This window comes from Zea mays, chromosome 8, assembly GCF_902167145.1.
Source record: "Zea mays cultivar B73 chromosome 8, Zm-B73-REFERENCE-NAM-5.0, whole genome shotgun sequence".
In the NCBI taxonomy this organism is placed as follows: Eukaryota; Viridiplantae; Streptophyta; class Magnoliopsida; order Poales; family Poaceae; genus Zea; species Zea mays.
In genome coordinates, this window is record NC_050103.1 from 102,908,207 (window position 1) to 102,921,265 (window position 13,059).

Consider the following 13,059-nt stretch of genomic DNA (forward strand, 5'->3'; position numbering starts at 1 on the left):
GAATCTCGAAGAAAGACAACATAAATATAGGAAGACTACTCAACACAGAATTGAGTAGGACCAGTCGACCACCTGAAGATAGAAATTTGGCCTTCCAAGTACTAAGTCTCCTTTCAAACCGATCAATCACACCTTGCCAGTCACTATTTCTCAATCTTCTATGAGTCATAGGAATCCCGAGATATTTGAAAGGCATTGCCCCAATTCCACACCCGAATAAGTGAGAGTATTGCACTTCATATTCCTTCGCCAACCCATAGCAGAATAACTCACTTTTATGAAAATTTATTTTTAGTCCTAACATTTGCTCAAACAGTGTCAAAAGAAGTTTGACGTTCCGAGCATGTCCCAGATTATGGTCTAAGAAAACCATCGTATCATCAGCATACTGAAGTATAGACAATCCCTCCGGAATCAAATGCGGGACAATTCCTTTGAACAGATTCACCTCTTTCGCTCTTGCAAATAGAATTGCTAACATATCTACAACAATATTGAATAATATTGGCGATAAAGGGTCCCCTTGACGAAGGCCCTTGAAAGTACTAAAAAATGGACCTCGTCCATCGTTCACTTTAACTCTAACATGACCTCCTGAGACTATTGAATGGATCCAAGCACACCAGGAAGGGGAGAAACCCTTCATACGCAACGCTTGCTGGAGAAACTCCCATTTGACTTTATCATATGCCTTCTCAAAGTCTAATTTAAGAATAACTCCATCTAATTTTTTCCTCTGTAATTCATGAATTGATTCGTGGAGAATAATAACCCCTTCAAGAATATTTCGACCGGGCATAAAGGCTGTCTGAGAGGGGCTGACTATTTTGTCTGCCACTAGACCTATTCTATTTGTGAGAACTTTAGTTATGATTTTGAACGAAACATTAAGCAAGCAAATAGGTCTAAAATCCTGGATTTTATTTACGTTGTCCTTCTTTGGAATTAGAGTAATTACTCCAAAATTTAAACTGTGAACCGGAAGGGAATTTTGATGAAAGTCCACAAACAACGCAAACAGATCATCCTTAATAACTTCCCAGAAAACTTGATAAAACTCTGCTGGAAAACCATCCGGTCCAGGAGCTTTATTATGCTCCATACTAAATACCACCTTTTTAACTTCATCTATAGTAAACTCAGCGGTTAGAATTTCATTCTCTACATCCGAGACTTGAGGGATGTCGTGGATAATAGATTCATTAAGTTTGGTCGATGATGTGTCTGGCTTCCCAAAGAGGTTTTTGTAATACCTTGTTATATGGTTTTTAAGTTCTTCCTCGTCAGTAATACAGCCGCCATTCACATCCTCCAAAGAATAGATCCGCTGTCTTCGATGCTTGCCGTTGGCCACTAAATGGAAATATTTTGTATTATCATCCCCTTCAAGAAGATGATTGACCTTGGCCCTCTGGAAGATACGAACTTCTTCCTCTCTCAAAATATTGGCAAGCCTATCATTGGCAAAAGATTTAGACTCCAACTCGTTAGGCGATAAGCAAGTAAACTCCGCCTTTTTATCAAGATCATCAATCATTTTCAAAAGATGTTGTTTCTCCTTTTTTACTAACCCCGCTGAGTTCTTTGCCCACCCCCTTAAATATTGTCGAAGGGACCTAATCTTGTTTTGCCATATCTGAATGGCGGTTTCACCTCTCTTATGGAGTGATATGACTGATAGATTAATGACTGATAGATTAATGAGCACAAAGTTAAGAAAGATTACAAGCTCAAGAATCAAGTGAGCGCCATGACCTTCTAACTCTCCCTTCCCATTCTAGTAAATTTCTAACCTAGTGACCCCTAGTTCACCTTTATATATGCATAGATGTTCACTCTTTTAGATCATATGGAGTGACCTGGCCTTTTCTCAGAGTTCTTTTGGTCCTAAAAGTTCGAGCCTAACGATCCCTAGTTCACCTTTATACTCTTTTAGATCATATGGAGTGATATGACTTCAATCGTTACTATGCCATCTTTTTATGGACCAAGGGGAAGAGAGATTTACGTAGCAGTCAGATTATGAGCCCAATCAACTAAGACCCAACAAACCCAAATCTTATCCGGATCGTGGAGTCATACGCAAAGCCAAGAAGAGAGATTTACATACTAGTTATATCATGGCCACGGATCCAGTCAACTAAGACCAAACAAACCCAAATCTTATTATGATCATGATGTCATACATAGAGCCAACGAGAGATTTACATGCCATTCAGATCATGGGTCCAGTCATCTAAGACCCAGCAAACTCAACTCTTATCTTGATCATAGTTGCATGCAGAGCCACACCTTCACTCCTAGCACAATTTTGGGATTTTCTGCTTTAGTGGCAGATCGACAATCATATTTACTACAGGGACAAGTATGTTATGTGTCGTGGAGTCTATACGATGGCTACAACATAGTTGGTAACCGATGTAGAAATCTTTCTAGTACATTAGATAGTGTAGAAATCTTTCTAGTACACTAGCACACCCACACGTGGCTACATAATCGACGCACATACCAAATTATAGCCTTAAGAGCCTAGTTAACTAAGTTATGATGATAGTGTGTCTATCAAAACATAATATTGCACATTACATTAAATGTTATGTGATATATGAGATTGTTATCCAAAGTGATAACGTTATATTCGAAGCGCCAACATTATCGGTAGACTTTAGACATGATTCGAAGCGCCAACATTATCAGTAGACTTCATATGTGACATCATGTCTTAAGGGGTTGACATGCCTTTAATGGAGGCTAGCTACATTCCTTTGACTTCTAGATGCCATTATACTTTAGCCACTATAAAGTCCCTTCATCGCATTAAAGGCCTCAAGAGTCTCAAAGCGAGTCTCAAAGCTCAATCATTCAAGTTATTCGACACGAGGAACCTTAGGGATTCGAGGGGTGGTAAAGAACCCTGAGCAACTAATAATGTATTTCTACTCAAGAGCGTTCAAAGCCTTAGTGCTAGTTTGGGAGAAGAGATAAACACAGGGAGAAAAAAACTCTTCATAAATAACTAAATATCTTATTCAGATGACATCTCTTGGGATTACTACATGCGGAAATGATAGGGATCCCGAAGGGGATTTGGGTTCACAAACTATCCCGACCAAGGAATTGGAAGGGATCCATGATGGATAAAATCCCTATTATTCAATTTAAATAGCAGGGGATTTCCTCCCCCGTAGATCTCATTCCCTGGTCACCAAATCAACCCTAAAGAACCTAGAGGGTCGAGATCTTAGACTTCTTGTTATTAGAAGGGTCAGGGAGGCTAATTCATAGACCATTTTTATGAATGGTGATTTCCAAAAGAACTCATATGGAAGCGCCCCAAACCTCGAAGCACCCTAAGTCCTAGAGTGATTTTCGAAAGAAGCTGCGGGACCACACTCTGAACCTCAAAGCACCCTGAGTCCTAGGGCCTCATATCACTCCAGCACGACACTTAGAATATGTTTGGTTGAGTTATGGCTGTAAAAAAACTAATGTGGGATGTAAGCTGTGAACAAAGTTGTTATGGTTTGTGAGCTGTTAAAAAGCTAAAACTCGTTTGGTGGAAACCACTAAAAGCCGTTAAAAGTTTTTCGATATATATTTTCACAGTTCCATCCGAAAACCACTAAAAACATATCCAGATGTGCTTTCAATTTTGCACTGCGAGAAAGTCAGTTTTTTAAAAAAGCTAACTCCTGAATAGAATAGCTTTATTACTCCAGGGAGCCTCAAGGTCAAGTCACCCTAAGAGCAAAGCTAATTGAAGAACCAACTGAAGGCTCCATGCTCTTACCACATCAAGAAAACTAAAACCAACACATATATTAAGCTTATGCTTAGATGACTCTAAGTTGATTAAACTAAAGCTAAAAATATTTAATGTTTGGAGAGAAATCATTTAGATTGGCTAAAAAAGAAAGAGTTTGCCTTAACTCCCACAGCAGGTTGCAATCACACTCTTTCTCCTCGTATAATGCGCCAAAGCCAAGTTCTTCATGAAGCACCTACTTTCTTTGCTCTCGAATGTTCTCGAGATGTTCTCATCCTACCATCTAGGATTTTGGTGACATGGAGCTGTTTAAAGCCCAGCCATATTATACTTGTTCTAAATGGTGGGGTGGACACTTGTGTTTGTAAAAGCCAAGGGAGGTCCTTGAGGCATAAGGCCCCAAGAACAGGTTGGTTTTCATCACAGTTCTTCCATGCGTCTTGGCAGACTCCAGGACTATAGCCTTCCCCGAGCACGCTGACAACCGTAGTATAAAAAAAAAATCATATACACAAGTACCACTGGTAGATGCACATGCAGCATTGAATCACGTTCAGCAAACACGACCTAGCACGCAGCTGGAGATCAGTTAAAAGTGCATGTCGTGCTTGTAATTGTAAGTGGAGCTGCAATTTTCGTGTCACCAACTGATAGCAACGCAAGTTAGTGTGAGGTTGTCATGTATCTGCCAATAATGCGCAAGTTCTGAATGCAATCTACAAATTGATTGTCTCAAGCTCCATGCCCCAGCTTTGAATCCATAACCAACAAGCCATCCTGCAGTGCAGCATTGCCGCAATGATCCTTGATCAGTTTATTCAATCAGAATTTTCCCTAACTTTATAGAATTCAGCTGCAACTAGCCAAAACTAGAAATGAAAAGCCCTTTCAAAATAGCTTTCAACCCTGCTTCCAGCAGAACATACCTGAAACACCCATCACTTTCATGCATGCCTCATACAGTCATACTGTCCTCACTCTGTCCAAACGGACGTTCTGGCTCTTCCGAGGTGTTGGTTCCAGTGACATGATCACCTGCGGCATAGTCATTCCTCCTGAAACAATTATTTCTGTAGCACGCACACAGCAGAAAAATCATCAGATTAGAATAACCAGCAAATATATGAAGTGTTATGATGAATCAACAATGAATTTGTAGCTTTGGACCAAAAAACAGATGTCTACGCTTCTTGTGGACTTGTGGTGGAAGTGGAACATGACTAAGGCTTGATTTGGTGATCCGGGATCCCGGGAGGATCGGAGGGGATTGAGGGGGAAATTAGTTCATTTCCCGCTCAATCCCCTCTAATCCTCCCGGGATTCCCTTGTCACCAAATCAACTTGTCACCAAATCAACCCTAAGGATGGGAATCCTACCCGTGGAGTGAGGGGTCTATTGTAACTTTGTCAATCTCAAAATCTCTACCCAGTAATCAGAGGCGTTCATTAGAGATAAGTGCATGTTCATGGTTCACACACCAAAAACTTATCACCTGACCATAACAGAACATTTGAAAATTTCTAACAGAAAGGAACGACTTAACAAGAACTTGTTATCTCAAACCAAACCAAGCCATTCAAACATAAGAAGCGTTATATTTTCTGTCGGTACTTCATAATTGGGGTACCCACTACTGTCGGGTCAAGACAGACCCCCCCCGGGACTACCCTTAGTCACCATGCTAATGGTGGTCCGTCCTAGGCTCCTAGCCCAGTGGCTGGGTCTGCCCAGTAAGACCACTGGGCTCGGGTGGAGGCTAGCCCCTATAACCAGCGCTCTGGAATCCCAGCGGAGGGGGTCCAGGTTTGCCACGTGTCTTGAAGACGAGGGCTCTCGGCACTTGCGCCTGGGGGCCAGACCCCCGGGAACGGCCTCGACCCTCATGGCGGCCCACCCGGACCTCTGGCCTAAGGGGGTCCGGTGCTGCCAAACCGGAGGATACGGGACCTCCCCCGAGCACCACCCGGACCCTAGCCAAGGGCGGTCCAGAGCTATCACAAGGAAGGGCGGTCCCAGTCACTACTCCCCACACAAGGCGAGACCCGGTGCTGCCACGTGCTCTACGACGTGTGATGTAAGCCATCATGGATAGCCCCATGTCAGCCTTTGAGTGTAAAGCGCCTCTGCATTAACTGTGAACGAGGCATATACCTGCCCGCCCCAGTGGCAGGCGATGCGTCCACAGGTCGCACAGTAGCTCGCGTGTTACCGAGGCAAGACCATTTACTCCTTGCGCCACTTGGGTTGATACCATTATGACTCACTGTAGCCCGCGTGTTACCAAGGCAAAGGGAGACATGCGGAGAAGACAGGACGACGACGCTTGAGCGCCCTACATGCGGTAGCGCGTCAGCCTACGCCTGTGCCCTGCTCCGATTAAACAGGACAAGGGCGCGGTAAGCTAGGAGATCTACACGACGACCAAGAGAAGATATATGTTCTCCACAGACCGCCGGTCCACTTACTCTATATTTAGCAATAGATTATTGGGCCCACTTGTCGGGGCTTAGTCACCATGTACGTGCCTCCCTTAGGCTATAAAAGGGAGGGCACACACACGGTAGACGACAAGTCTGAAACAAGTTCCAACTCAGGCTTCTCGACGGACAAAGATACACACAGAGACTCCCAGGCAATACAACTCACAGTGGATGTAGGGTATTACGCTCCGACGGCCCAAACCACTCTAACCCTTGTGTTCTCGTGTTCTTCCAGCTAATCAGGCAATCCCTAGGCCCCCTCATCATCTTAGGATCAGGGAGGGTGCACTCCGCCACCCGGCCGGAGAAGTTTTCTCTCCGACATTTTCTTTGTTGACAGTAGCAGTAGAGGCAAAGATAAAAAGAGAGCAAGGAACCAACCTATGCCTTCACGAATAGACAAATTGGGCCTTATAATTTCGGCGGAGTTTACCAAAAAGATGTCACCAATATATAAATGATTGGTTGGCACATAAACACTACACAATTCTTCATCACCTTTGTCTGTCTGCAATGCAACAATAGATGGTCACCTCAGAGTTTAGAGTGAAAGATTAAGTATTAAATCAATCATGGATGCATGTGGTTGTACAGGCAGGAACTGCATAGTTCATTGCCTCTATAAATCAAACATCAGTCTGAATGAAACAATTTATGACCAATTTAGTATGCAATAGGGGTCACTGTTATATCTCTTTACCCCAAGTGGGCGTTAGCTCCACGCTAGCTTGTAGGGCTAAGTTTCCAGGCCTCATATGATTAGCCAAGTAAGAGGGGTGTGAGACTTATGGAGTGGTCTACCTTGCTACTACTAGGCGATGAAAAACTTAAAATTAATTATTTAGGCTAATTTTAAACATAAGATAAAAGATAGCACAATGTAAAGGAATGAATCTTCAGATGCATACAGTTGAATCACCGAAAAAATCTATGGACAGCATATTAACTAGGAAAATATCCATCATTAAAAGATTACATCTGCCGGTCAAAGCCATACACAGCTGCAGTGTGCATGAAAAAGTACCTGAAGAACCATGGTTGATGTTATGAATCCAAATGCATATTCACCAACACGGGGATGACTAATGATTGCTACTTCTTTGAATGCTGTTGTATTTTGATCTGTCCAGAGAAAAAAAAAGTCCTAAGAACATTTCTGCCTGACAAAAGGAACTACAAGAAAGTTGGAAACAAATACAAACTGCTGATATCTATGTAAACACAACATACAACATAGAAATATGGTGCTGTTGAATCATGCAACACTCATGGTAGTAAGAAAATTTAAGGGACTTTGATGTCCTTGCCCTTACTGTAGAGGTTAATGGTGTTTATACTCATGTTTCGAAAACGAATGAGCAGTTTGCCCCTGTTTTGGATGGCTCTTAACTTTTACTGGATTAAACATATTAAAGAAAAAGAATATAAACCCTCATGCCAAAACGTCTTACAACTTGGAATGAAGTACTACTCAAATGAGTAGCATTGCACTTGAAATATATCCAAATTCTATCAAGTGTTTGTCCAAAAATTGTTAAAGTTTGGTCAAACTTGCACACATGCAAATTATGTCAAAGTTTTATCCTATTCGAATATACAAAAATTCTCTGAATCAGAGTTTTCAAGTCAGACGACTAGCTGGTCGTTCTGGCTGACTGACTTGGGTGATTAATCACGATCAGTCAGACAACTTGAGAGATTAATTGTGATTTGTCCAAACCGACTTGGACGATTAATCGCGATTAATCGGACGACTTGAAAACATGAACGCCATTGTCAAAATTCTTCTGAAACAAGTCAAAATGTTGTCCAAATGATTCATGTTTAAAAAAGGGTAAAATAATAAAATTCGCAAAAAGCAAGGGTAGATTTGCATGGGCAAAGTTGTCTTTTGGCAGCTGAATTAACACCGTTAAGGGGCTTAATGGAATAGGGGCAAACTCAATCTTCAGTTTCAAAATGTGAGGGCAAAATCACCATGTTGAAAAAAAATGGGGGCAAAATTACCTGGAAGTAGGGCCATGAACACAAAAGCCCCAAAAATTCATAAGCAAACAAAAAATGAATTGCACTAAAAACTTCTTGTTTCCAAAAACAAAATTGTGACCCTCAAACCATTTATGCTGTTTATGAAGCATATAGTTTACCTGATCTAAAATTTATCAGTTTTTCATCTGATAAAAATGTATAGGACTCCTCTACAGGAAAGCTAAAATAAATTTTGAAGAAATAATATGGACGTTCAACATTCTGGTGCACGTAGAATGGAGTTGTGTACTAATTACATTACCTGGTGAAACAGCAGTGCTAACTTGCTTTGATGCAGAGTATATGTGCCTTACAAAGGGCATTTTCTTTATAAACCATTCTCCAACCCAGAAGACCGTTGAACCCACCCAAGAAGACACAAAGATTCCAACAAGAAGTATAAACACCAGGGAGGTCAAGAACCCAAGGCCTGAAACATTGTCATAAAAACACTATAAATTCAAGAAAGAGGTTATATGCACTGTACAATGTACTCAGACACTTCAGGAATCTGGTTATTGGTAATATAGGGAGAGTCAGGACCAATTACACCACATAGTAAAGAAATCCAGTATTAAATAAATGGCCAAACAAAAACACCTATATTTCCCTGAGATAGGGTTTGCATTCCTTAGTTCCTTCTGAAGACTAAATCTAGATTGAATACAAAGAAGAGCTCATGGGGTAAAACTTATAAAATACTTATGTCATAACAACAATATACAGCATAGAAAAAGAAAAGAAAAGAAAAAAGGCATCGATAATTCTAAATTTTAGTAATGTATCATGGCAAAAGAAGTACCACCAATAAAAGATAAACAATTACCGAATATGTCAAACCCCAGTTTTGCATAGAGTGGGCTGAAAAAACCATCAACAAATTGGATAAACCACCAAGTGATGAAGAATGTGACAGCAATTGGCAAAAGAACTACACTGCAAAGAAAAAGTAGGGAGACAAAAGAAGATATTAGCATCAATATATTGTAGTTGTAGCCATTGCAAAGTGTCTGAATTAGTCATTGTGAACTTGTGAAGCATACCATCCAGTCATAAATTTTCTTGACACCCAGCTTTGAAGAACAGCAAAGAATGCCTATTATCAAATGAACAAGATATTAACTACGAGAATTGTTTGAATAAATTCTGTCCGGGAAACAAAATTCATTTGGATGCATCCAAAAAAACAAGAAAGTAACACAATAAAATCGGGGTACACATTTTGTCTTTTTTGCTAGAATGATGCGAACATTGCTGGTTTAATAAATAAAACTTTAAGATGGAAAATGGCAGAATGCCTAAATATATGGAGTGCTATTTGTCCCCTAGGCGAACGGGCCTCTAGCTGAGTTGGTTAGATGGCTCTAGTAGCACTCCTTGTATTCTAGGTTCGTCTCCTAGTGGGAGCGAATTTCAGGTTGTGGTTAAAAAAGGCCACTCGTTGTGCATGAGATAGACTGGCCTATAGGGAACGGATCCTCGTGTGGGGGTTAGGAGGCTCAAAGCACGAGAAAACATCTTACTTATAAGGGGGCAGACCCTCATGCTGCAGGGGCAGCTTGCGTGATCTTTCTCTATAGGGCTCAGTTTGAGCTTCTTCTTAATACAATACCGTAGTGGTGTCTTTCCCCACCGGCCGAGTTTTTTTTTTGTCCACTAGGATATAGTTGAGGCTAACACTCAATCACAATTAGTTGATCAAATTTCTATTCTATGGTGCAAATTCTCTAACAAAACTGTATGGCTAGATCCTATGCACTGACTCTGCAAAACCCTGCATGTTCAAATTCATGAAACATCGGAAGCCAAGAACATCGCATTAGTTATTGTAGGCCAACTTGGCATCTTAATAATGCCAGAATTTGCTTGGAGTCTAATTAACAGTAGAATAAATGCAGCATTCGGCCCAAATATTCCTCGGTCATAGCTAATAGTCTCTCGTTTAAATCAGTGTCTACTTCACATAACACGAGTATTGACACACCAAGCGCGAGCGTGGTCTGTATTTGGTGTCGCGAAGGAGAAATCATGTTACGTCCAGTGGATTTCAGCCTTTCACGATAACAATAAAAAGTGCACATGCCAGAACTATGAGAACCGATACGAAATATTAGGCGAAAAAAGAAAAAAAAAATCAAAGGGTTATTTTGACCACCGAAGGCGTCAGGCTCAGGCGTGGTCGGGTCAGGTCCCGCACATGGCCAACTCATGCTTCCCTCCCGAGAAAGGAAAGGAGGCGGAAGACCGGAAGGCGAAAAGGCAGTTTGAACTTGAACAGTGCGGCCGCACAGAGGCGACCAGATCGAAGCGAAGCGACTAGGGTATAGGTAGAAGCTGCAGGGCGGGGCAGGGTCTAGGGCGAGAAGGATCCGGACCTTGCGAGTGGACGTGCCGGGCGAGCTGGGTCGCGGCGGCGACTTGGCAGGGTCCTCGGAGTCAGGCGCTGCCGCCTCGGCCGCCGCCTGGCCGAGCGGCACGGGCGCGTACTCCTTGTCCTCCGGCATTGCGGTCGGTGGGACGGATGCTGCTCGCTGAAGTTTACCTTACGCAAAGCTCTCGCGGCCTTGCGGAAGCAGTTGGCGTGGTGTGGGCCGTGTGGTGGCGGAGTTGGAAAGCGAGACGCCGCCGGCAGTAGTGACCGAACTGCCCTCGTGCGGGGGCCGTCGGATCTGGCCCCGCGTGTCATCCTGCGAGGACGGGGCACGTGGGTCCGCGCGTTGCGGCCTTGCGGGCGGCGGTGGTTGCGCACCGCAAGCGGCGGGTCTGGCTCCATTTCGAACCCGCCGCACCGTCGCTGTTGTGTTCTGTTCGCCTCGACGACGTGCGTGTAATAGCGGCACATCCGCTCACACCGCCGTTGCCCGTTGGCCGTGAGCACGTGCGTGATCTCGGAGCTACGGCTCACAAAAAATCGATCTGCTACGTCTAAAAAATCAAAAAACAAGAAAGTGTGCAAGATGCAGAGTTACCGAACTCTAAAATAGACTCTATACCGTATAAAAAAATTAAAACGATAATCATATATAATACTTCATTTATTCTAATTTATTATAATTCGTTTAAATTTTTCGTAAGTTTAACGACTCGTTTTTTTTAAAATACAAAAATTCAAAGCCACACCAAACTAGCATTGAGTACTTACGAAGAATTATCTTACAATAGTACGAGACAAACAGTCATTACCTGAATATCTCTCACTTACTTGTTCCTGCTGGCCTTTAAGTACCAATTATCTCAAATTATATAGTTTTGCACTTGCCAATATATACATCTTATTCCAGTGGCCCTCATTGACGTTTTGTAATTTGCATAGAAATAAACTACATAGCTAGTGATTCCTATAGTACGAAATAAGAAGAGATGTCGTAGTGATTCCTATATATAGTTGGCATAAATATTAATTATAAACTTCACATAGAAATCTCATTACAAGGTATTGAATTTAATTAGTGATGGGCTATATAATTTTGGGGGCACTAAAAATTGAGGCCCCCTACCACCGCATGCCTCGTTCCGTCGTGCATGCATGGCTCTATATACCTACAACATTATGTTACCTTGTGTATGGTGTTTTATCATAGTGCTCTTTCATTAAACTCACTACCGGAATCAATCGCTTTGCCGAGTGCCTGAAGCACTCGGTGAAGCCTTGAAAACACTCGGCAAATGCTTTGCCAAGTGTTACACTCGGCAAAGAAGGCTCGGTGAACAGTGCATCGGCAAAGCCTTCTTTGCCGAGAGCTTTTTCTCGGGCACTCGGCAAAAATATTTGTCGAGTGCCAGACAGCACTCGGCAAAGAAAAGCGGCCGTTACGGCGCCGGGTAACGGAGACGGAGGCTTTGCCGAGTGTCCCTTGTGACACTCGGCAAAGATGTTAGCTTTGCCGAGTGTCTTCCTGGCAGCACTCGACAAAAACCCCATCTTTGCCGAGTGCCGCGTGGGACACTCCGCAAAGAACCCGCCAGGGAGGGTCCCCATGTCAGGTTCTTTGCCGAGTGTTCTGTGCGGCACTCGGCAAAGAGGTCGTCTTTGCCGAGTGCCAGAGACATAACACTCGGCAAAGAACCTAAGCCGGTGCCCAGGTCTGTGCTCTTTGCCGAGTGTTATGACCCAGACACTCGGCAAAGAGTCTCTTTGCCGAGTGTAACACTCGGCAAAGTGACCAGCATATACCTTTTTTATTTGTTTTTTGTATTCCATCCACACAAACAGAAGATATCACATATATATCACATATATACATCACAGATATCATCACAGACATAAATAGCTAACACAAACATAAAACCGTCACCACAAACATAAATATTCATCACAAATATAAGTGTTCAACACAAGTATTAAACACAAACATAAGTCTCAAACGTCGCAAGCTCTCACATAAGTATCAAACACAGACATAAGTATTATACATAAGTTCTGAAGTCTAAAACAATGAAAACACAACACTCATGGAGGTGGGCGGTTTGACCGGGGCTGCGTTGGGCTGAACCCTTCCGGAGGGTTGTTGGATGCCGCCCCAGATTGGCCCTGCACAGAGAAGAGATTGCATGTGTTATACCAGATGCATTACAAACATCTAACTACAATTTTGATACTCACAGGAGTGTGGAAGAGAGTAGGGTCAACTGGAGGGAACAATGGAGGTGGCGGAGGGATGCCCTGTGCGGCGCCAAGGCTCTGCATGTACTGGAACATCTCCGCCATCCTCTGATCAGCCGCCGCCCGCTCCGCCATTATCCTCGCCTCCATCTCTTGACGTTCCCTCCTCTCTTCTTCTAGT

General features: G+C 42.8%; 1 protein-coding gene across 1 annotated transcript; it reads right to left on the reverse strand.

Annotated features, from left to right (window-relative positions):
* Positions 1-3,944: 3,944 nt before the first annotated feature.
* On the reverse strand, positions 3,945-10,843 carry LOC100217242 (COV1-like protein). Its single transcript, NM_001143597.1, is given in 8 exon segments — positions 3,945-4,543; positions 4,693-4,836; positions 6,629-6,755; positions 7,272-7,369; positions 8,538-8,705; positions 9,102-9,211; positions 9,319-9,371; positions 10,651-10,843. Coding segments are annotated over 7 exon segments (792 nt in total). The 5' UTR covers positions 10,780-10,843; the 3' UTR covers positions 3,945-4,543; positions 4,693-4,729.
* Between the last annotated feature and the right edge of the window lie 2,216 nt (positions 10,844-13,059).